The sequence below is a fragment of the Triticum urartu genome, chromosome 6 (genome assembly GCF_003073215.2).
Source record: "Triticum urartu cultivar G1812 chromosome 6, Tu2.1, whole genome shotgun sequence".
NCBI lineage: Eukaryota > Viridiplantae > Streptophyta > Magnoliopsida > Poales > Poaceae > Triticum > Triticum urartu.
Genome location: NC_053027.1, coordinates 319,997,849 through 320,023,155, shown reverse-complemented (window position 1 = coordinate 320,023,155; position 25,307 = coordinate 319,997,849). Strand labels below are relative to the sequence as shown.

At 40.8% G+C, this 25,307-nt stretch overlaps 1 protein-coding gene across 1 annotated transcript in view; it reads left to right on the top strand.

Moving 5' to 3' along the window:
- The first annotated feature begins 3,340 nt into the window (after positions 1-3,340).
- Positions 3,341-25,307, top strand: part of LOC125516757 (urease accessory protein D-like) — a 111,357-nt gene continuing 89,390 nt past the window's right edge. Inside the window, exon 1 of the mRNA XM_048682079.1 lies at positions 3,341-3,457. Within this exon, the coding sequence (XP_048538036.1) occupies positions 3,341-3,457 (117 nt within the window). The remainder of the gene's footprint in view (positions 3,458-25,307) is intronic.

Here is a 25,307-nt window from a genome sequence, read left to right as displayed (position 1 = left end):
TCCCTTATTCATAATGTTTCATACTTATTCATAGATAGCGTTGGGGCTTCTGTCTGTTCCTTGAGCTTCTTGCCATCACTTTGCTCCTCGTGCACCTTGTGCTCATTGTTTCTTCTCTTCTTCTCTTGGTTGTCGGTACGTTGCGCGTCTTCTTCAAACCTACCATAGAGCCGTGCAAAACATAAATGGTAATGAGATCATGTCAAGTGATAGATGTACAGTAGTATTTGACCCTTGCAAGATTTACATACCTAGCAGAACTCACAACAACAGAAGGTTGGTCACCATTTGGAGCCTCACTTGGATCATCATTTGGAGCCTCACTTGGATCACCATGATCACCATTTAGAGCCTCACTTGGATCACCATTTGGAGCCTCACTTGAATCATTATTTGGAGGATATTTTGGATCATCGTCAAAATCATGCGGTTGTTGACCATCATCATTTGGAACCTCGTCAAAATCCTCATATGATGCAACCGGCTGTTGACCATCATTTTCATCATCTGTTGAGGCAACCGGCTGCTGACCAACATTTTCATCGAAGCCTTCATCGAAACTCTCTCCGAACGCTGGATCTACTGTGTTATCACAATACTTACCAAAATGACCAGACCCACCACACCTTGTGCACTTACGCTTCCTCGCTCCAAGTCCAGCTCCTTCGCTGCGAGGTCTGATTCGACTCTTCCTTGGTCTACCTGCTGCTCTCTTCAGAATTGGAGCGCAAAGCTTGAATCCAGGGTCCACCATGTCCCATTGTTGTTTTCCCTCCATAGCAGGCAAGGCATAAGCATATGTGGCTTTGAACCTTGCAACAGAGTAGTAATCATGCACATACTACTGTATGTTCCATGCTGGACCTGGGAGAGAAGTGATGAAAAACAAGGCATGAATGCATGGCAACCCAGTTATCTGCCATTGCCTACAACTGCAAGTTCTAGCTTCTAAATCCACTGGATATATCCATTCCCTCTTCTCTTTATCCAAATATGATATCTCTGTTGTGGTACCCGAGCAAAGAGTCATGTTCATTTCCAAGCCTGTTGTCTTCTGCTTCAGTTCATTCATCACGGCAGGGATGATAATGTGGCCCATGAATTTTGCCTCGGCTATTCCTGCACGATAATGAAATTTCTGCATGTATTCTATCCTTATCCTGTCAAGCAAATCCACCACATAATGACCCTTTAGTTTCCGGATCATTGAGTTGAAAGACTCTGCTAGATTATTGTGCACATAGTCAACTTTGCTCACTTCACTGAATTGGCTTCTGGCCCATAACTTGGAGTGGTGTGTTTCCAAGTATTCTTTCACTTTGGGATTCATGTATAACTGCCTCAAGTGGTAGTTGTGCTTCTTCACACTGCATGTCAAAGATGCTGGCCATAAATTGTTGGTATACACCTTTCCTTTGAATTTCTTCATGAAATTTGCAGCAAGGTGACGCATGCATTCCCTATGCTCTACTCCAGGGAACACATTATCCACGGCCACTTCTAAATCTTTGCAGGCATCTGTATGAATGACCAACCCACTGGGATGTGCAATAGCCCGGCGGAGATTATGCAAAAACCAAGTCCAGCTCTCCTCAGACTCTGTCTCCAGCACACCATAGGCAACTGGAAATACAAAACTATGTGCATCAACTGCACAAGCTGCTACTAACTGTCCTTTAAACCTCCCTGTGAGAAAAGTGGCATCAATAGCCAAATAAGTCCTGCAGCCTGCCAAAAAACCCCGACGACAAGCCTCAAAGCAGACAAAAACCCTCCTAAAGCATTCCTTGGTCTTTGTCACTCCCCTGAATGTGTACTCCACGATGTGGTGATTAATATCTACAATACTACCTGGGCTTGTCCTCTCCACTTCACCTTTGAATGAATACAACAATTGAAAACTTTCCTGCCAGTTACCATAAATAGAATCCATAGCATGTTGTTTACCATTGAACAACCTCATGTATGGTAAATCTATCTTGAACTTATCTTTGATGTTCTTCTGCAATTCCATTGGACCCACTTGCTGGTTTTCTTTCACCCACTTCTTTACTTCTTCTGCCACCCATCTTGACTTGGCTCTACTGATTGTATCCTTCCTAAGGGTTGATTCCTGGCATGTGTGCTTAAAAGGGTTCACTTTGACCTGAACATTAGTGCTATTCCGCATTTTAGATGCAAGCAGCCTCCATGTACAACCTTCAGTCGGACAGTGCACTCTGTAACGTACTTGATCACTCTTGTCAACTTTGAAAGTACGTTCTACCTTGATGCAGTATGTCACAAGTGCATTTCTACACTCATTCATGGATGCAAAAACTGTACCTTCTTCCATATGACGGTTCAAAGGGTCCCATTCAACAGCTGCAAGGTCTTCGTCCTCACCCATCGCGTCATCATCCACACGGACTGCATTGTGAGCCTCATCTTGATTTTCAGTCCGAGGTGCCCATCGTAAATTCCGAATAACATCAGAATATAGCTTCTCTTCATCAACCCCACAATTGTAGCCATCAGGCTCCACTTCAAGGGGGACCCTACTGCTGTTGCCCACACTTGTCGAGCCACCACGTCGCCATGCACCAACTGAACTGTTCTGGCTAGAGATGCCATTACGACGACTTGGTTCTCCCCGAGATGTTGCACCCACCATCCTAGGTCCAAATGCCTGCTCAAGCACATCAACTTGCAGCTCACATGAAAATTATCTTTCTCTCTATGCCTAACAAACATGGTAGCTAGCTCTTCATCATTACTAACTGTCACCCAATTCTTTTCCCCATCATAGTATTTGTATACCACTTCATCAAGCAAACCCCAAGGATATTGGCTACAAATTACCTCCCCAAATTGTCTGAAACTCCAATTACTAGCCATTGGCAACCAATAATCAAAACCTCCTTGGTATTTCTTCTTATCCTTTGCATCAAACATGTACCGGTCCCTTCTAATGTGCACCATGAAAGCAAACCGCAACTCCATCCTAACCGGCGAAAAACAGAGACGCAATCAGCACACTAATTGGGCAAACCTACTCGAATCGAGTGTTCAAATGCACAACTAAGCTCAATCTAAAAAAGAGGCGAGACTTACCCCTTGGGAACCCAGTCATGGACGCGGCGGATCTCCGGCCCGATGCCTGCCTCGCCAAATACTCCAGGGTCGCCGCTGCTCACCATTTCGCCCTAGGGTTCTTCCTCCTAGTTTAAATAGCTCCAGCAGCCCCCCACCTTTGAGCGCTCCGGCCGGGCGCACGGAAGGAGGCCGCGCCGCGGATCGAGCAGGTGGCGGGCGCCCTACCCGTGGCATCGCAAGAAGGTGGTGGGAGTCACAGGTAGCCATGGAGCATAGGCGCAGGGAGGTAGCGGTGGAGCAGGCCGTGCAGCTGGTGGCGGGGCAGGTGCTGGCCGCGGCGCAGGTGGCGGCGGCGGCGCAGGACAGCCGACCGGGCGGATGGGTTGCCAATGATTTGGGGATTTAGTTGCATGGGCCTACATGTCAGCTCTGGACCCACGTCCACGCGGTCCCACGTGTAAGCTCCGGACCCACAACCACCAACGTCGGCGGACGGAATGGACTCAAATATGGCCGTTTGGCCTCGTCATAGTTGCTGTGCTCGGACTAGGGGCAAAACTGAGGACAATTCGCATCTGAGGGCAAAACTGAGCACATGGGCACCACTGAGGGCAAAAGGATAATTAACCCTATTAACAAAGCCCGCGATACATCAAGATCGTGACATCTCAAGAACACGAGAGAGAGAGAGAGATTAAACACATAGCTACTGGTACAAACCCTCAGCCCCGAGGGTGGACTACTCCCTCCTCATCATGGTGGCCGTCGGGATGATGACCACCGGAGATGATTCCCCCCTCCAGCAGGGTGCCGGAAAGGGTCTAGTTTGGTTTTTGGTGGCTACAGAGCCTTGCGGCGGCGGAACTTCTAATCTAGGTTAACCTGAGGGTTTTCGAGTAGGTAAATGATAAAAGAAATAATTTATGAATTGCGAATGCTAGCAAAGTGCATAAGTTTGATCAATGATAATTTCAATCACTTTTCCTAGCATCATGACAACAACTCTTTTCTTATAAAATTTCTCATGTTTAAAGTAGCAACCAATTCACATGTTAAGGTTCGAACAATGAATTCTCTTGATACTCAACAACCTATGTTCTCAGTCACCAAGCAAATGCAATTCAACTTATTCAACAGAGTTTAAGTAAGAGCTCCACATACTCAACCATCATATAATCTTCTATGATTTATAACACTCACCGCATACACACGAGCAAAACGCTTGCTCACGAAGACCTAGGGCAATTTGAGGAAGCCCATCATTGGAATATACAAGCCAAGTTCTATAATAAAAAATTCACACTAGTATATGAAAGGATATCATAGGAGACTCTCTATCATGAAGATCATGGTGCTACTTTGAAGCACAAGTGTGGCAAAAGGATAGTAACATTGTCCCTTCTCTCTTTTCTCTTATTTTTTTAATTTGGGCCTTCTCTCATTTTTTGCCTCTTTTATTTTATTTTATTTTATTTTTTGTCCAGAGTCTCATCCCGACTTGTGGGGGAATCATAGTCTCCATCATCCTTTCCTCACATGGGACAATGCTCTAATAATGAAGATCATCACACTTTTATTTACTTACAACTCAAGAATTACAACTTGATACTTAAAACAAAATATGACTCTATATGCATGCCTCTGGTGGTGTACCAGAATCTGCAATGAATCAAGAGTGGCATGTATAAAAAATGATGAAAGGTGGCTTTTCCACAAATACGATGTCAACTACATGATCATGCAAATCAATATGACAATGATGGAGCGTGTCATAATAAACGGAACAGTGGAAAGTTGCATGGGAATATATCTCGTAATGGCTATGGAAATGCCATAATAGGTAGGTATGGTGGCTGTTTTGAGGAACGATATGTGGTGGGTTTATGGTACCAGCGAAAGTTACGCGTTACTAGAGAGGCTAGCAATGGCGGAAAGGTGAGAGTGCGTATAATCCATGGACTCAACATTAGTCATAAAGAACTCACATACTTATTGCAAAATCTATTAGTCATCAAAACAAAGTACTACGTGCATGCTCCCTGGGGGATAGATTGGTAGGAAAAGACCATCGCTCGTCCCCGACCGCCACTCATAAGGAAGACAATCAATAAATAAATCATGCTCCGACTTCATCACATAACGGTTCACCATACGTGCATGCTACGGGACTCACAAACTTTAACACAAGTATTTATCAAATTCATAACTACTCACTAGCATGACTCTAATATCACCATCTTCATATCTCAAAACAATCATAAGGAATCAAACTTCTCATAGTATTCAATGCACTTTATATGAAAGTTTTTATTATATCCCTCTTGGATGCCTGTTGATGTCTACTACACAACCTTCTTCTTGTAGACGTTGTTGGGCCTCCAAGTGCAGAGGTTTGTAGGACAGTAGCAAATTTCCCTCAAGTTGATGACCTAAGGTTTATCAATCCATGGGAGGCGTAGGATGAAGATGGTCTCTCTCAAACAACCCCGCAACCAAATAACAAAGAGTCTCTTGTGTCCCCAACACACCCAATACAATGGTAAATTGTATAGGTGCACTAGTTTGGCGAAGAGATGATGATACAAGTGCAATATGGATGGTAGATGATGGTTTTTGCAATCTGAAAATATAAAAACAGCAAGGTAGCAAGTGGTAAAAGTGAGCATAAACAGTATTACAATGTGTTGAAACAAGGCCTAGGATTCATACTTTCACTAGTGCAAGTCCTCTCAACAATAATAACATAATTGGATCATATAACTATCCCTCAACATGCAACAAAGAGTCACTCCAAAGTCACCAATAGCGGAGAACAAACGAAGAGATTATGGTAGGGTACGAAACCACCTCAAAGTTATCCTTTCTGATCAATCTATTCAAGAGTCCGTAGTAAAATAACACGAAGCTGTTCTTTCCATTCAATCTATCATAGAGTTCGTACTAGAATAACACCTTAAGACACAAATCAACCAAAACCCTAATGTCACCTAGATACTCCAATGTCACCTCAAGTATCCGTGGGTATGATTATACGATATGCATCACACAATCTCAGATTCATCTATTCATCCAACACAAAGAACTTTAAAGAGTGCCCCAAAGTTTCTACCAGAGAGTCAAGACGAAAACGTGTGCCAACCCCTATGCATAAGTTCACAAAACTCGCATGTTGATCACCAAAACATACATCAAGTGGATCACGTGATATCCCATTGTCACCACAGATAAGCACATGCAAGACATACATCAAGTGTTCTCAAATCCTTAAAGACTCAGTCCGATAAGATAACTTCAAAGGGAAAACTCAATCCATTACAAGAGAGTAGAGGGGGAGAAACATCATAAGATCCAACTATAATAGCACAGCTCGCGATACATCAAGATCGTACCACCTCAAGAACACGAGAGAGAGAGAGAGAGAGAGAGAGATCAAACACATAGCTACTGGTACATACCCTCAGCCCCGAGGGTGGACTACTCCCTCCTCGTCATGGAGAGCGCCGGGATGATGAAGATGGCCACCGGAGAGGGATTCCCACCTCTGGCAGGGTGCCAGAATGGGTCTAGATTGGTTTTTGGTGGCTACGTAGGCTTCTGGCGGCGGAACTCCCGATCTATTCCGCTCTCTGATGTTTTTAGGGTATATTGATATATATAGGCGAAAGAAGTCGGTCAGGGGAGCCACGAGGGGCCCACGAGGGTGGGGCATGCCTAGGGGGTAGGGCACGCCTCCCTGCCTCGTGGCTTCCTCGAAGCTTCCCTGACGTCTACTCCAAGTCTCCTGGATTGCTTCCGTTCAAAAAATAACCCTCCCAAAGGTTTCATTCCGTTTGCACTCCGTTTGATATTCCTTTTCTTCGAAACACTGAAATAGGCAAGAAAACAGGAATTTGGGCTGGGCCTTCGGTTAATAGGTTAGTCCCAAAAATAATATAAAAGTGTATAATAAAGCCCATAAACATCCAAAACAGATAATATAATAGCATGGAACAATCAAAAATTATAGATACGTTGGAGATGTATCACCTATCATATTAGGACTAATTGTATAACCAAAGCAAATTACCATGCTGTTCTAAAGACTCTCAAAATAATATAAGTGAAGTACGAGAGTTCATCAATTTATATAAAATAAAACCACCGCCGTGCTCTAAAAAGATATAAGTGAAGCACTAGAGCAAAATTGCCTAGCTCAAAAGATATAAGTGAAGCACATAGAGCATTCTAATAAATCACGATTCATGCATGTCTCTCCCAAAAGGTGTGTACAGCAAGGATGATTGTGGCAAACTAAAAAGCAAAGACTCAAATCATACAAGACGCTCCAAGCAAAACACATATCATGTGGTGAATAAAAATATAGCCTCAAGTATAGTTACCGATAGATGAAGATGAAAGAGGGGATGCCTTCCCGGGGCATCCCCAAGCTTAGGCTTTTTTACATACTTGAATATTACCTTGGGGTGCCTTGGGCATCCCCAATCTTAGGCTCTTGCCACTCCTTATTCCATAGTCCATCAAATCCTTACCCAAAAGTTGAAAACTTCACAACACAAAACTCCAACAGAAAATCTCGTAAGCTCCGTTAGTATAGGAAAATAAATCACCACTTTTGGTACTGTTGTGATCTAATTATTTATTTATATTGGTGTATTATCTACTATATTCCAACTTTTCCATGGTTCATACCCCCCGATACTAGCCATAGATGCATCAAAATAAGCAAACAACACACGAAAAACAGAATCTGTCAAAAACAGAACGGTCTGTAGCAATGTGGATATTTCGAATACTTATTTAACTTCAAAAATTCTGATAAATTAGGAAGTCCTATATAATGTGTTTATAAATCCTCTGAAAAAATAATCAGTATTTTATCACGCTTCTATTAAAAATTAAAACTAATCTTCTAGGTGCAAAAGTTTCTATTTTTCAAAAGGATCAAATCAACTATTACCATAAGCTATCCCAAAGGTCTTACTTGGCACAAACACTAATTAAAACACGAAACCACATCTAACCAAAGGCTAGATGAAAATTTTATTGGTAAACGGGACCTAAAAAGCAAGAACAAAAATAAAATTGGGTTGCCTCCCAACAAGCGCTATTGTTTAACGCCCCTAGCTAGGCATAAAAACACGAATAGATCTAAGTATTATCATCTTTGGCATGCAATCCATAAGTGACTCTCATAATAGATTCATAAGGCAATTTAATTTTCTTTCTAGGGAAGTGTTCCATGCCTTTCCTTAAAGTAAATTGAAATCTAATGTTTCCTTCTTTCATATCAATAATTGCACTAATCGTTCAAAGGAAAGGTCTACCAAGAATAATAGGACATGTAGGATTGCAATCTATTTCAAGAACAATGAAATCTACGGGCACATAATTCCTATTAGCAACAATAACAACATCATTAATTCTTCCCGCAGGTTTCTTAATAATGGAATCCGCAAGATGCAAATTTAAGGAATAATCATCAAATTCACAGAAGACTAACACATCACATAAAGTTTTCGGAATCGTGGAAACACTAGCACCCAAATCACACAAAGCATAGCATTCATAATCTTTAATTTTAATCTTAATAGTAGGTTCCCACTCATCATAAAGTTTTCTAGGGATAGAAACTTCCAATTCAAGCTTTTCTATAAAAGATTTCATCATAGCATCAACGATATGCTTAGTAAAAGCTTTGTTTTGATTATAAGTATGAGGAGAATTCAACATGGATTGCAAGAAGTAAATACAATATATTAAAGAACAGTTATCGTAATTAAATTCCTTGAAATCCAAGAGAGTGGGTTCATTTATATCTAAAGCTTTGACCTCTCCAACCCCACTTTTATCAATTTTTGCATCAAGATCTAAAAACTCCGAATCATTGGCACGCCTTCTAACTAAAGTTGACTCATCTCCAGTCCCATATTTATCAAGATTAACATTTGAAAACAAATATTAAATAGGAGTCAAATCAATCACTTTAAGATCTTCATCATTGTTTTCACGGAAACTAGAAGAACACGCTTTTATAAACCAATCTTTCTTAGCACGCATCTTAGCGGTTCCTTCTTTGCACTCATCAATGGAAATTCTCATGGCTTTGAGATACTCATTGATATCATGCTTAGGTGGAATATATCTAAGTTTCAAAGAATCAACATCAAGAGAAATTATATCCACGTTTCTAGCCAAATCATCAATCTTAAGTATTTTTTCTTCAATCAAAGCATTGAAATTCTTTTGCGAACTAATAAATTATTTAACACTATTATCAAAATCAGAGGGCATCTTATTATAATTTCCATAAGAATTTTTGTAGGAATTACCATAATTATTATAGGAATTACTAGGAAACGGCCTAGGAAAATTACCTCTATACGCGTGATTACCAAAATTGTTCCTACCAACAAAATTAACATCCATAGATTCATTATTGTTTTCAATCAAAGTAGACAAAGGCATATCATGAGGATCAATAGGAGCACTCTTATTAGCAAACAATTTCATAAGCTCATCCATCTTTCCACTCAAAACATTATTTCTTCAATCGCATGCACTTTTTTACTAGTGGAAGATCTTTTGGTATACCAATGAGAATAATTAACCATAATATTATCTAGGAGTTTAGTAGCTTCTCATAAAGTAATTTCCATAAAAGTGCCTCCCGCGGCCGAATCTAAAAGATTTTTAGAAGCAATATTCAATCCGGCATAAAAAATTTGTATAATCATCCACAAATTCAAACCATGAATAGGGAAATTTCTAATCATCAATTTCATCCTCTCCCAAGATTGTGCAACATGTTCATGATCAAGTTGCTTAAAATTCATAATATCCTTCCTAAGGGAGATGATCTTAGCGGGAGGAAAGTACTTGGAAATAAAGGCATCTTTACACTTATTCCATGAATCAATACTATTTTTAGGAAAAAATGAAAACCAAGTTTTAGCGCGATCCCTAAGCGAGAATGGAAATATCTTCAACTTAACAATATCATTATCCATATATTTTTCTTTTGCATATCGCATAAATCAACGAAATTATTAAGATGGGATGCGACATCTTCATTGGGAAGGCTGGAAAATTGATCTTTCATAACAAGATTCAGTAAAACGATATTAATTTCACAAGATTCCGCATTAGCATCAGGAGCAATCAGAGTACTAATAAAATCATTGTTGTTGGTATTGGAAAAGTCACACAATTTGGTTTTATCTTGAGCCATCATGACAAAGCAAGTAATCCAACACATGAGCACACAAAAGGCAAATGAAGAAGACGAATGGAAGAAGGGCGAAGAAAAGGCAAATATTTTCAAAAATCATTTTAGAAGTGGGGGAGAGGAAAACGAGAGGCGAATGGCAAATAATGTAATGCAAGGGATGAGAGTTTATGATGGTTACTTGGTATGTCTTGGCTTGGCGTAGATCTCCCTGGCAACAGCGCCAGAAATCCTTCTTGCTACCTCTTGAGCTTGCGTTGGTTTTACCCTTGAAGAGGAAAGAGTGATGCAGCAAAGTAGTGTAAGTTCCCTCAGTTTGAGAACCAAGGTATCAATCCAGTAGGAGACAACACGACAAGCCACCGAATACCTGCACAAACAAACACCAACTTGCAACCAACGCGACAAAGGGGTTGTCAAACCCTTCACGGTTATTCACAAAGTGAGATCTGATAGAGATGGGTAAACGGTAAAGTAATATTTTTGGTATTTTTGGTTTATGGAACGGAAAGTAAAAGATTGCAAAAGAAAGTAAATAGGAAACTAGAATTGTAGATCGGAAACATATATGATGGAAAATAGACCCGGGGCCATAGGTTTCACTAGTGGCTTCTCTCAAGAAAGGAATTATTACGGTGGGTGAACAAATTACTGCCGAGCAATTGATAGAAAAGCGCAAAGTTATGACAATATCTAAGGCAATGATCATGAATATAGGCATCATGTCCGTGTCAAGTAGACCGAAATGATTCTGCATCTACTACTATTACTCCACACATCGACCGACTCCTGCCTGCATCTAGAGTATTAAGTTCATAAGAACAGAGCAACGCATTAAGTAAGATGACACGATGTAGCGGGATTAACTCAAGCAATATGATGAAAACCCCATCTTGTTATCCTCGATGGCAACCAGACAATACATGTCGGTTCCCCTTCTGTCACTAGGATCGAGCACCGCAAGATTGAACCCAAAGCTAAGGACTTCTCCCATTGCAAGAAAAACCAACCTAGTTGACCAAACCAAATCAATATTTCGAAGAGGCCTGCAAAGATATCAAAACATGCATAAAAGAATTTAGAGGAGATTCAAATAATAGCCATAGATAAGCTGATCATAAATCCACAATTCATCGGATCTCGGCAAACACACTGCAAAAGAGTATTACATCGAATAGATCTCCAAGAACATCGAGGAGAACTTGGTATTGAGAATCGAAGAGAGAGAGAGAGAGAGAGAAAGCCATCTAGCTACTAGTTATGGACCCGTAGGTCTGAAGTAAACTACTCACGCTTCATAGGAGAGGCAATGGTGTTGATGTAGAAGCCCTCCATGATCAAATACCCCTCCGGCAGGATGCCGGAAAAGGCCCCTAGATGGGATCTCATGGGTACAGAAGGTTGCGGCGGTGGAAAAGTGGTTTCATGGCTCCCCTGGATGTTTTTGGGGTACAAGAGTATATATAGGAGGAAGATCTAGGTCAGGAGGTCTACGAGGGGCCCACAAGGTTGGGGGCGGGCCCTCCACCCTTGTGGCCGCCTCGTGGCTCTTCCGACTTGCACTCCAAGTCTCCTGGGTGTCTTCTGGTCCAAGAAAGATCATCGCGAAAGTTTTATTCCGTTTGGACTCCATTTGGTATTCCTTTTCTGCGAAACTCTAAAAGAAGGAAAAACATAAACTGGCACTGGGCTCTAGGTTAATAGGTTAGTCCCGAAAATCATATAAAATAGCATATTAATGCATATAAAACATCCAAAACAGATAATATAATAGCATGGAACAATAAAAAATTATAGATACGTTGGAGACGTACCATTCAACCACCTGATTGGAACTTGCCTTTTGAAATTATGTGTGATGCTAGTGATTATGCTGTCGGTGCTGTTCTAGGACAAAGAGTTGATAAGAAACTAAATGTTATTCATTATGCTAGTAAAACTCTAGACAATGCTCAAAGAAATTATGCAACTACTGAAAATGAATTTCTAGTAGTGGTGTTTGCTTGTGATAAATTTAGATCTTACATTGTTGATTCGAAACTAATTGTTCACAGTGATCATGCTGCTATTAAATATCTTTTGGGAAAAAGATGCTAAACCTAGACTTATTCGATGGGTTCTCTTGCTACAAGAATTTGATTTACATATCACTGATAGAAAAGGAACTAAGAACCCCGTAGCTGATAACTTGTCTAGGCTTGAAAATGTGCTTGATGACCCATTACCTATTGATGATAGTTTTCCCGATGAGCAGTTAGCTGCAATAAATGTTTCTCATAACACTCCTTGGTATGCTGACTATGCTAATTACATTGTTGCTAAATATTTACCACCTAGCTTTACATACCAACAAAAGAAAAAAAAATTCTTCTATGATTTAAGACACTACTTTTGGGATGACCCACATCTTTATAAAGAAGGAGTAGATGGTATTATTAGACGTTGTGTACCTGAGCATGAACAGGGCCAAATCCTAATGAAATGTCACTCTGAAGCTTATGGAGGGCATCATGCGGGAGACAGAACTGCTCACAAGGTATTGCAATCTGGATTTTATTGGCCTACTCTTTTCAAGGATGCTCGTAAGTTCGTCTTGTCTTGTGATGAATGTCAAAGAATAGGTAATATCTGTAAGCGTCAAGAAATGCGTATGAATTATTCACTTGATATTGAACCATTTGATGTTAGGGCATTTGATTACATGGGACCTTTTCCTTCCTCTAATGGGTATACACCTATTTTTGTTGCTGTTGATTATGTCACTAAGTGGGTAGAAGCTATTCCAACCAGTAGTGCTGATCACAACACCTCTATTAAAATGCTTAAGGAATTTATTTTTCCAAGGTTTGGGGTCCCTAGATATTTAATGACTGATGGTGGTTCACACTTTATTCATGGTGCTTTCCGTGAAATGCTTGCCAAGTATGATGTTAACCATAGAATTGCATCACCCTATCATCCTTAGTCTAGTGGTCAAGTTGAACTTAGCAATAGAGAAACAAAATTAATTTTTCAAAATACTGTCAATAGGTCCCGGAAGAATTGTCCTAAGAAATTAGATGATGCACTTTGGGCTTATAGAACAACATATAAAAAATCCTATGGGTATATCTCCTTATAAAATGGTTTATGGAAAAGCTTGTCATTTGCCTCTTGAGTTAGAACATAAAGCATATTGGGCAATTAAAGAACTCAACTATGATTTTAAACTTGCCAATGAAAAGAGGTTATTTGATATTAGCTCATTAGATGAATGGAGAACCCAAGCTTATGAAAATGCCAAGCTACTTAAAGAAAAAGTTAAAAGATGGCATGATAAAAGAATCCAAAAGCGTGAGTTCAAAGTTGGAGAATATGTTCTTTTGTACAACTCTCGTTTCAGATTCTTTGCAGGAAAACTCCTCTCCAAATGGGAAGGACCCTATGTTATCAAGGAGGTTTATCAGTCTGGAGCTATCAAAATAAATAATGCTGAAGGTACTAACTCGAAGGTTGTTAATGAGCAACGAATAAAACATTATATCTCAGGTATGCCAATTAATGTTGAAAGTAATATTATCCAAACTATGACACCGAAAGAACACATAAAAGAGTCCTTCAGGAACACTCCAGAATCGTTAAAAAGAGGAGCTACGTGATACGGTAAGTAAACGGACTCCGAAAAATATGCAAAACTATTTTCTGTCAGTTTTGGAATATAACAAAAATTAGGAAAATAAGAAACTACCAGGAAGTGCACCCTGGTGGGCACAAGACACCAGGGCGCGCCTTGCAAGCCAGGCGCGCCCATGTGGGTTCTGCCCACCTCGGGTACCTTCCGGACTCCGTTTTTCTACAGCTTGCTTGGTCCCCAAGATAAAAAATCTTTATATACCCCTCGAACCTATTGACCGCCGTATCATGGAGAAATCTTCTGTTTTCTTTTCCTTGATGTTTTCTGTCAGATCCCATCCACCATGGCCGCTTCAAGCTCCTCCAAGGACAAGTTCTTCAAGAACCTCATCAATCTATATTTGCGGGAGGTGGTGCAGCACCCTCAGGTCATCCAGATGCATGAAGGGGTGCTGCACATCCGCGATGTGCAAGGTCCCAAGGGGGCATGAACCATGGAGGCCAGGGTTGAAGCTATGGAGCAGGAGGTCTTCCGGTGCAAGGGGATGGTGGAGCGTGGACTCAATGCTAATCACCTCATGATCACGGACTTCACCCGTGATCTCAAGGTGGATGGCAAGTCCATGAAGGACATCGTATTCACCCTCAAAGAGCAAATCAACTTCCTCCAAAGCCAGATCTACGATCTCCAAAACCAAGTCTTTGAATATGAGGTGAGGTTTAAAGGTATGAGTTTGGCTGCCAGTTGCAGGCGTGAGACTCATTCTTCCTCCTGTGATGGTGGACCTCTGCCATGGAAACCCGAGGATAAGACCCCCTCTACTTTATCACCACCACCTTCTTCATCACCAAAAGAAAATTGAGTATCGGGTATGGGCACTCCCCTTTTGGCTTCCGCCAAGCTTGGGGGAGGTGCCCCGGTGTCGTATCACCCCACTATCTTTTTGCCTTTACTTATCTTAGTTCGATCCATAGTTATCTTTTGCTTTAGATGAATAAAAGTTTAGTTCGATCCTTTCTTTTAGAGAGTTTGCTTAGTGATCTATCATTGTAATTGTGTGCGAGATATATAATAAAGTTTAGTTTGAGTTTTTGCTTTCTTTACTTTCATGTTCCAATAAAAAGAAAGGAAATAAATGAAAAATATCATATGCCAATCTTATGGTAGGTAATGACACCAGATAAGGAAAAGTACAAGTAGAAAATTTTATTAGAGGTTGACAAACATAGCATTGGTCAATGATGCAACTCATGAAAGAATTAATAAGGGAAGAGAAGATTCACATATAAATATACTATCCTAGAAATCTTTTGTGATTGTGAGCCTGATGTCTACTACACAACCTTCTTCTTGTAGACGTTGTTGGGCCTCCAAGTGCAGAGGTTTGTAGGACAGTAGCAAATTTTCCTCAAGTGGATGACCTAAGGTTTATCAATCCGTAGGAGGCGTAGGATGAAGATGGTCTCTCTCAAGCAAACCTACAACAAAATAACAAAGAGTCTCTTGTGTCCCCAACACACCCAATACAATGGTAAATTGTATAGGTGCACTAGTTTGGCGAAGAGATGGTGATACAAGTGCAATATGGATAGTAGATAATGGTATTTGTAATCTGAAATTATAAAAACAGCAAGGTAACTAATGGTAAAAGTGAGTGTAAATGGTATTGCAATGCATTGAAACAAGGCCTAGGGTTCATACTTTCACTAGTGCAAGTTCCCTCAACAATAATAACATAATTGGATCATATAACTATCCCTCAACATGCAACAAAGAGTCACTCCAAAGTCACTAATAGCGGAGAACAAACGAAGAGATTATGGTAGGGTACGAAACCACCTCAAAGTTATTCTTTCCAATCAATCCGTTGGGCTATTCCTATAAGTGTCACAAACATCCCTAGAGTTCGTACTAGAATAACACCTTAAGACACAAATCAACCAAAACCCTAATGTCACCTAGATACTCCAATGTCACCTCAAGTATCCGTGGGTATGATTATACGATATACATCACACAATCTCAGATTCATCTATTCAACAAATCACATAGAACCTCAAAGAGTGCCCCAAAGTTTCTACCAGAGAATCATGATGAAAACGTGTGCCAACCCCTACGCATAGGTTCATGGGCGGAACCCGCAAGTTGATCACCAAAACATACATCAAGTGAATCACGTGATATCCCATTGTCACCACAGATACGCACGGCAAGACATACATCAAGTGTTCTCAAATCTTTAAAGACTCAATCCGATAAAATAACTTCAAAGGGGAAACTCAATCCATTACAAGAGAGTAGAGGGGAAGAAACATCATAAGATCCAACTATAATAGCAAAGCTCGCGATACATCAAGATCGTACCACCTCAAGAACACGAGAGAGAGAGAGAGAGATCAAACACATAGCTACTGGTACATACCCTCAGCCCCGAGGGAGAACGACTCCCTCCTCATCATGGAGAGCACCGCGATGATGAAGATGGCCATCGGAGAGGGATTGCCCCCTCCGGCAGGGTGCTGAAACGGGTCTAGATTGGTTTTCGATGGCTATGGAGGCTTCTGGCGGCGGAACTCCCGATCTATTGTGCTCCCCGATCGTTTTAGGGTATATGGATATATATAGGCGGAAGGAATACATCAGGGGAGCCACGAGGGGCCCACGAGGGTGGAGGGCGCGCCTCCCTGCCTCGTGGCTTCCTCGTTGATCCCCTGACGTGCACTCCAAGTCTCCTGTATTGCTTTCTTTCCAAAAATAAGTTCCGTGAAGTTTCAGGTCAATTGGACTCCGTTTGATTTTCCTTTTCTGCGATACTCTAAAACAAGGAAAAAACAGAAACTGGCACTGGGCTCTAGGTTAATAGGTTAGTCCCAAAAATCATATAAAATAGCATGTAACGGCATATAAAACATCCAAGGTTGATAATATAATAGCATGGAACAATCAAAAATTATAGATACGTTGGAGACATATCACAGCCCCCATCAAAATATTATATGCCAAAATTGTTGACGTTGGGCAAGGAAGACAACTTAATGATTTATGTTTGTTCATATTCACATAGAAGTTATATTGTCATAGATCCTTCAACATGTGATGCTTGCCCCCCGTCTTTGCTAGCCAAAATTCCGCACTTAGTATAGATACTACTTGTGCATCCAAAAACCCTTAAACCCAAATATTATTTTCAAGTGTCCACCATACCTACCTAAGGATTGAGTCAGATACTTCAAGTAAGTTGTCGTCGGTGCAATAAGGCAATAAAAATTGCTTCTAAAAGTGTGAGATCATTTAGTGTAAGAGAAAATTGAGCATTGTACGAACTTGTGATGGTAAATAATAAAAGCGACAGACTGCATAATAAAGGTTGCCATCACAAGGGGCAATACAACGTGATGTTCTTTTGCACTAAGGGGTTGAGCATACAAACAAATAAGCGCATGGCAACATCTGCTTCCCTCGGCGAAGGGCCTATCTTTTACTTTTATGTATTTACTTTTATGCAAGAGTCAAAGTTTCTCCCTATTCCCTTTTATTTTTCTCCTTTGGCAAGCATCATGTAGTGAGGAAAGATCTAGGCACATACGTCCAGTTGAATATGGGTGGCATAAATTATTATTGTTGACATCACCCTTGAGGTGAATACGTTGGGAGGCGAAACTATAAGCCCCTGTCTTTCTATGTGTCCGGTTGAAACATTTTGCTCATGTGTATGCGGTGAGTGTTAGCAATCATAGAAGACTAAATGATGGTTGAGTATGTGAACTTGCCTAAAGGCTCCAATACGTGACCCTTCCTGAAAAGATGATGAATTGTAGTTGCAAAGTTGACTGAGAACATGGTTTGTTGGTTTCTAATAGAGTTTATGCTTTATACTTCGATAGTGTGATGATTTGTTACTTATTCATGAGAAGTCTATGATAAAAGTTCTATGATGAAAATCTTATGTTTAAGTTTGTCGATGTTATAATAATCTACATGATGCTTATATGTCTGTATTTTGTTTTTGTCGACACCTCTCTCTCTAAGCATGTGGACATGTTTTTCGATTTTGGTTTTCGCTTGAGGACAAGCGAGGTCTAAGCTTCGGGGAGTTGATAAGTCCAATTTGCATCATGTTTTTCTACTATTATTTATGATGTTTTTATGCATAATAATGCTTTTTTGAGTAATTTTAATGCCTTTTCTCTCATAATATGCAAGGTACACACAATGAGGGAGAACACCGACAGTTGGAAATCTGGACCTAGAAAAGCTACATCAGGCCACCTATCTGCACAACTCCAAACAAGCTGAAACTTTACAGATTTATTATGGAATATATGAGAAATATTGGAGCCAATAAGTACCAGAGGGGGCCCACCAGGTGGGCACAACCCACCTGGGCATGCCAGGGAGCACAAAAGCGCCCTAGTGTGTTGTGCTCATCCAGGCCCACCTCCGGTGCCCATCTTCTGGTATATAAGGCATTTTGATATAGAAAAATTTAGAGAAGACTTTTGGGATGGAGCGCCACCATCTCGAGGCGTAACTTGGGCAGGAGCACTTTTGCCCTCTGGCGGAGTGATTCCGTCGGGGGAACTTCCCTCTCGGAGGGGGAAATCTGAAGGAAATATGCCCTAGAGGCAATAATAAAGTTTTTTATTTATATTTCCTTATATCATGATAAATGTTTATTATTCATGCTAGAGATGTATTAACATGAAACTTAGTACATGTGTGAATACATAAACAAACAGAGTGTCACTAGTATGCCTCTACTTGACTAGCTCATTAATCAAAGATGGTTAAGTTTCCTAATCATAGACATGAGTTGTCATTTGATGAATGGGATCACATCATTAGAGAATGATGTGATTGACTTGACCCATCTGTTAGCTTAGCACTATGATCGTTTAGTTTATTGCTATTGCTTTCTCCATAACTTATACATGTTCCTATGACTATGAGATTATGTAACTCCCGAATACCGGAGGAACACTTAGTGTGCTATCAAATGTCACAACGTAACTGGGTGACTATAAAGATGCTCTACAGGTGTCTCCGATGGTGTTTGTTGAGTTGGCATAGATCGAGATTAGGATTTGTCACTCCGATTGCCGGAGAGGTATCTCTGGGCCCTCTCGGTAATGCACATCACTATAAGCCTTGCAAGCAATGTGACTAATGAGTTAGTTGCGGGATGATACATTACGGAACGAGTAAAGAGACTTGCCAGTAACGAGATTGAACTAGGTATTGAGATACCGACGATCAAATCTTGGGCATGTAAACATACCGATGACAAAGGGAACAACGTATGTTGTTATGCGGTTTGACCGATAAAGATCTTCGTAGAATATGTAGGAACCAATATGAGCATCTAGATTCTGCTATTGGTTATTGACCGGAGATGAGTCTCGATCATGTCTACATAGTTCTCGAATCCGTAGGGTCCGCACGCTTAACGTTCGATGATGATCGGTATTATGAGTTTATGTGTTTTGATGTATCGAAGGTAGTTCGGAGTCCCGGATGTGATCACGGACATGACAAGGAGTCTCAAAATGGTCGATACATAAAGATCGATATATTGGAAGGCTATGTTTGGACATCGGAATGGTTCCGGATGAGTTCGGGCATTTACCGGAGTACTGGGGGTTACCGGAACCCCCCAGGGAATGAATGGGCCTTATTGGGCCATAGTGGGAGAGAGGAGGAGGCGGCCAGGTGGAGGGCGCCCTCCCCCAAGCCCAATCCGAATTGGGTGGGGGGCCCTTTCCTTCCCTCTCTCTCTCTTCCTTCTTCTCCTACTCCTACTAGGAAGGGGAAACCTACTCCTACTGGGAGTAGGAATCCCCCCCTTGGGCACGCCATGAGAGGGCTGACCCTCCCCTCCTCCACTCCTTTATATACGAGGGAGGGGGGCACTCCATAGACGCACAAGTTGAAAGTTGTCTTAGCCATGTGCGGTGCCCCCTCCACAGATTTCCACCTCGGTCATATCGGTGTAGTGCTTAGGCGAAGCCCTGGTCAGTAACTTCATCATCACTATCATCACGCCGTCGTGCTGATGAAACTCTCCCTCAACCTCAGCTAGATCAAGAGTACGAGGGACATCATCGAGCTGAACGTGTGCAGATCGCGGAGATGCTGTGCGTTCGGTACTTGGATTGGTTGGATCGCGAAGACATTCAACTACATCAACTGCGTTACTAAACGCTTCCGCTTTCGGTTTACGAGGGTACATGGACACACTCTCCCCACTCTTTGCTATGCATCACCTAGATGGATCTTGCATGTGCATAGGCAATTTTTTTGAAATACTACATTCCCCAACGGTGGCATGCGAGCCAGGTCTATGTGTAGATGTTATATGCACGAGTAGAACACAAAGGAGTTGTGGGCGTGGGTATATACATATTGCTTGTCATCACTAGTTGTTTCTTGATTCTGCGGTATTGTTGGATGAAGCGGCCTGGACCGACATTACATGACCACGTTCATGAGACTGGTTCTACCGACGTGCTTTGCACACAGGTGGCTGGCGGGTGTCAGTTTCTCCAACTTTAGTTGAATCGGATTAAATGAACAGGGTTCTTTCTGAAGATCAAAAAGCAATTACCATACCACGTTGTGGTTTTTATGCCGTAGGTAAGAACGGTTCTTGCTAAGCCGTAGCAGCCACGTAAAACTTGCAATAACAAAGTAGAGGACGTCTAACTTATTTTTGCAGGGCATGTTGTGATGTGATATGGTCAAGACATGATGAGATATAAATTGTTGTATAAGATGATCATGTTTTGTTAAAGTTATCGGCAACTGGCGGGAGCCTTATGGTTGTCCCTTTATTGCATAAGATGCAAGCACCATATAATTGATTTACTTTATCGCTATGTGATAGCAATAGTTGCAAAAGCAATAGTTGGCGAGACGACCATGTGACGACACGTTGATAAAGATTAAGATGATGGAGATCATGGTGTCATGCCTGTGACGATGGAGATCATGACGGTACTTTGAAGATGGAGATCAAAGGCACAAGATGATGATGGCCATATAATGTCACATATTTTGATTGCATGTGATGTTTATCTTTCATGCATCCTATTTTGCTTAGTACGACGGTAGCATTATGAGATGACCCCTTACTAAAATTTCAAGGTATAAATGTTCCCCCTGAGTATGCACCATTACGACAGTTCGTCGTGCTGAGACACCACGTGGTGATCGGGTGTGATAAGCTCTACATTCACATACAACGGGTGGAAGCCAGTTTTGCACACGCAGAATATTCGGGTTAAACTTGACGAGCCTAGCATATGCAGATATGGCCTCAGAACACTGAGACCGAAAGGTCGACCGTGAATCATATAGTAGATCTGATCAACATAGTGATGTTCACCATTGAAAGCTACTCCATCTCACGTGATGATCGGACATGGTTTAGTTGATATGGATCACATGATCACTTAGATGATTAGAGGGATGTCAATCTAAGTGGGAGTTCTTAAGTAATATGATTAATTGAACTTTAAATTATCATGAACTTAGTCCTGGTAGTTTTTGCATATCTATGTTGTATATCAATAGCTCGCGTATAGCTCCTTGTTTTATTTATGATATGATCCTAGAGAAAACTATGTTGAAAGATAGTAGTAGCAATGATGCGGACTGGATCCGTTATCTGAGGATTATCCTCATTGCTGCACAAAAGAATTATGTCCTTGATGCACCACTAGGTGATGGACCTTTTGCAGGAGCAGATGCAGACGTTATGAACGTTTGACAAGCTCGGTATGATGACTACTTGATAGTTTAGTGCGCCATACTTTACGACTTAGAACCGGGACTTCAAAAACATTTTGATTGCCACGGAGCATATGAGATGTTCCAAGAGCTGAAATTGGTATTTCAGACTCATGCCTGTGTTAAGAGGTATGAGACCTCTGACAAGTACTTTGCCTACAAGATGCAGGAGAATAGCTCAGCTAGTGAGCATGTGCTCAGAATGTCTGAGTACTACGATCACTTGAATCAAGTGGGAGTTAATCTTCCAGATAAGTTAGTGATTGAGACAGTTCTCTAGTCACTATCACCAAGTTACTAGAACTTCGTGATGAACTATAATATGCAAGGGATAATGGAAACGATTGCCAAGCTCTTCGTGATGCTGAAATTGGAGAAGGTAGAAATCAAGAAAAAGCATCAAGTGTTGATGGTTGACAAGACCACTAGTTTCAAGTAAAAGGGCAAGGGAAAGAAAAGGAACATTAAGAAGAATGGCAAGCAAGTTGCCACTCCCATGAAGAAGCCCAAAGCTAGACCTAAGCCTAAAACTGAGTGCTTCTACTACAAAGGGAATGGTCACTGGAAGCGGAACTACCCCAAATACTTGGTGGATAAGAAGGATGGAAAAGTGAACAAAAGTATATTTGATATACATGTTATTGATGTGTACTTTACTAGTGTTCATACTAACCCCAGGGTATTTGATACCGGTTCAGTTGCTAAGATTAGTAACTCGAAACAGGAGTTGCAAAATGAACAGAGACTAGTTAAGGGCAAGGTGACGATGTGTGTTGGAAATGATTCCAAGGTTAATAAGATCACCATCGCACACTCCTTTTACCTTCAGGATTAGTGTTGAACCTAAAATAAATGTTATTTGGTATTTGCATTGAGCATGAATATGATTGGATCATGTTTATTGCAATACAGTTATTCATTTAAGTCAAAGAATAATTGTTGTTTTGTTTACATGAATAAAACCTTCTATGGTCATACACATAATATAAATGGTTTATTGAATCTCGATCGTAGTGATACACATATTCATAATATTGATGCCAAAAGATAAAAGTTGATAATGATAGTGCAACATACTTGTGGCACTTCCGTTTAGGTCACATTGGTGTAAAGCGCATGAAGAAACTCCATGCGGATGGACTTTTTGGAATCACTTGATTATGAATCATTTGATGCTTGTGAACCATGCCTCATGGGCAAGATGACTAAGACTCCGTTCTCCAGAACAATGGAGCGAGCCACTGACTTATTGGAAATAATACATACCGATGTATGCGGTCCGATGAGTGTTGAGGCTCGAGGCGGGTATCGTTATTTTCTGACCTTCACAGATGATTTGAGCAGATATGAGTATATCTACTTAATGAAACACAAGTCTAAAACATTTGAAAAGTTCAAAGAATTTCAGAGTGAAGTGGAGAATCATAGTAACAAGAAAATAAAGTTCCTGCGATCTGATCGTAGAGACGAAATATTTGAGTTACGAGTTTGGCCTTCATTTGAAACAACGAGGAATAGTTTCGCAACTCATGCCACCTAGAACACCACAGCGTAATGGTGTGTCCGAACATCGCAACCGTACTTTATTAGATATGGTGCGATCTATGATGTCTCTCACCGATTTACCACTACGTTTTGGGTTATGCATTATAGACAGCTGCATTCACGTTAAATAGGGCACCATCTAAAAATACGTTGAGATGACACCATATGAACTGTGGTTTAGCTAGAAACCTAAGCTGTCGTTTCTTATAGTTTAGGGTTGCGATGCTTATGTGAAAAAATTTCAGCCTGATAAGCTCAAACCCAAATCGGAGAAGTGTGTCTTCATAGGATACCCAAAAGAAACTGTTGGGTACACCTTCTATCATAGATCTGAAGGCAAGATCTTTGTTGCTAAGAGTGGATCCTTTCTAGAGAAGGAGTTTCTCTTGAAAGAAGTGAGTGGGAGGAAGTAGAACTTGATGAGGTAATTGTACCTTCTCCCGAATTGGAAAGTAGTTCATCACAGAAATTAGTTCGAGTGATTCCTACACCAATTAGTGAGGAAGCTAATGATGATGATCATGAAACTTCAGATCAAGTTACCACCGAACATCGTAGGTCAACCAGAGTAAGATCCGCACCAGAGTGGTACGGTAATCATGTTTTGGAGGTCATGTTACTTGACCATGACGAACCTAGGAACTATGAGTAAGCGATCATGAGCCCAGATTCTGCGAAATGGCTTAAGGCCATGAAATCTAAGATGGGATCCATGTATGAGAAAAAAATATGGACTTTGATTGACTTGCCTAATGATCGGTGAGCCATTCAGAATAAATGGATCTTCAAGAGGAAGACAGACGCTGATAGTAGTATTACTGTCTACAAAGCTCGAATTGTCGCAAAGGTTTTTGACAAGTTCAAGGTGTTGACTATGATAGATTTTCTCACTCGTACCGATGCTTAAATGTCTGTCCGAATCATGTTAGCAGTTGCCGCATTTTATGAAATTTGGCAAATGGATGTCAAAACTGCATTCCTTAATGTATATCTTAAAGAAGAGTTGTATATGATGCAACCAAAAGGTTTTGTCAATCCAGAAGGTGCTAAAAAAGTGTGCAAGCTCCAGCGATCCATTTATGGACTGGTGCAAGCATCTCGGAGTTGGAATATATGCTTTGATAGTGTGATCAAAGCATATAGTTTTATACAGACTTGTGGTGAAGCCTGTATTTACAATAAAGTGAGTGGGAGCACTACATAATTTTTGATAAATATATGTGAATGCCATATTATTGATCGGAAATAATGTAGAATTTTCTAGAAAGCATAAAGGAGTGTTTGAAAGGAGTTTTTCAAACAAAGACCTCGGTAAAGCTGCTTACATATTGAGCATCAAGATCTATAGATATAGATCAAGATGCTTGATAAGTTTTTTCAATGAGTACATACCTTGACAAGATTTTGAAGGAGTTCAAAATAGATCAGTCAAAGAAGGAGTTCTTGCCTGTGTTGCAAGGTGTGAAGTTGAGTAAAGACTCAAAACCCGACCACAGCAGAAAATAGAAAGAGAATGAAAAGTCATTCCCTATGCCTCAGTCATAGGTTCTATAAAGTATGCTATGTTGTGTACCAGACCTATTGTATACCTTAGCATGATTTTGGCAAGGGAGTACAATAGTGATCTAGGAGTAGATCACTGGACAATAGTCAAAATTATCCTTAGAGGACTAAGGAAATATTTCTCGATTATGGAGGTGATAAAAGAGTTCGTGGTAAAGAGCTACGTCGATGAAAGCTTTTGACACCGATCTAGATGACTCTAAGTCTCGATCTAGATACATATTGAAAGTGGGAGCGATTAGCTAGAGTAGCTCTGTGTAGAGTATTGTAGACATAGAAATTTGCAAAATACTTATGGATCTGAATGTTGCAGACCCGTAGACTAAACTTCTCTCACAAGCAAAACATGATCACTCTTTGGGTGTTAATCACATAGCGATGTGAACTAGATCATTGACTCTAGTAAACCCTTTGGGTATTAGAAACATGAAGATGTGAACTAATCACATAACGATGTGAACTAGATTATTGACTCTAGTGTAAGTGGGAGACTGAAGG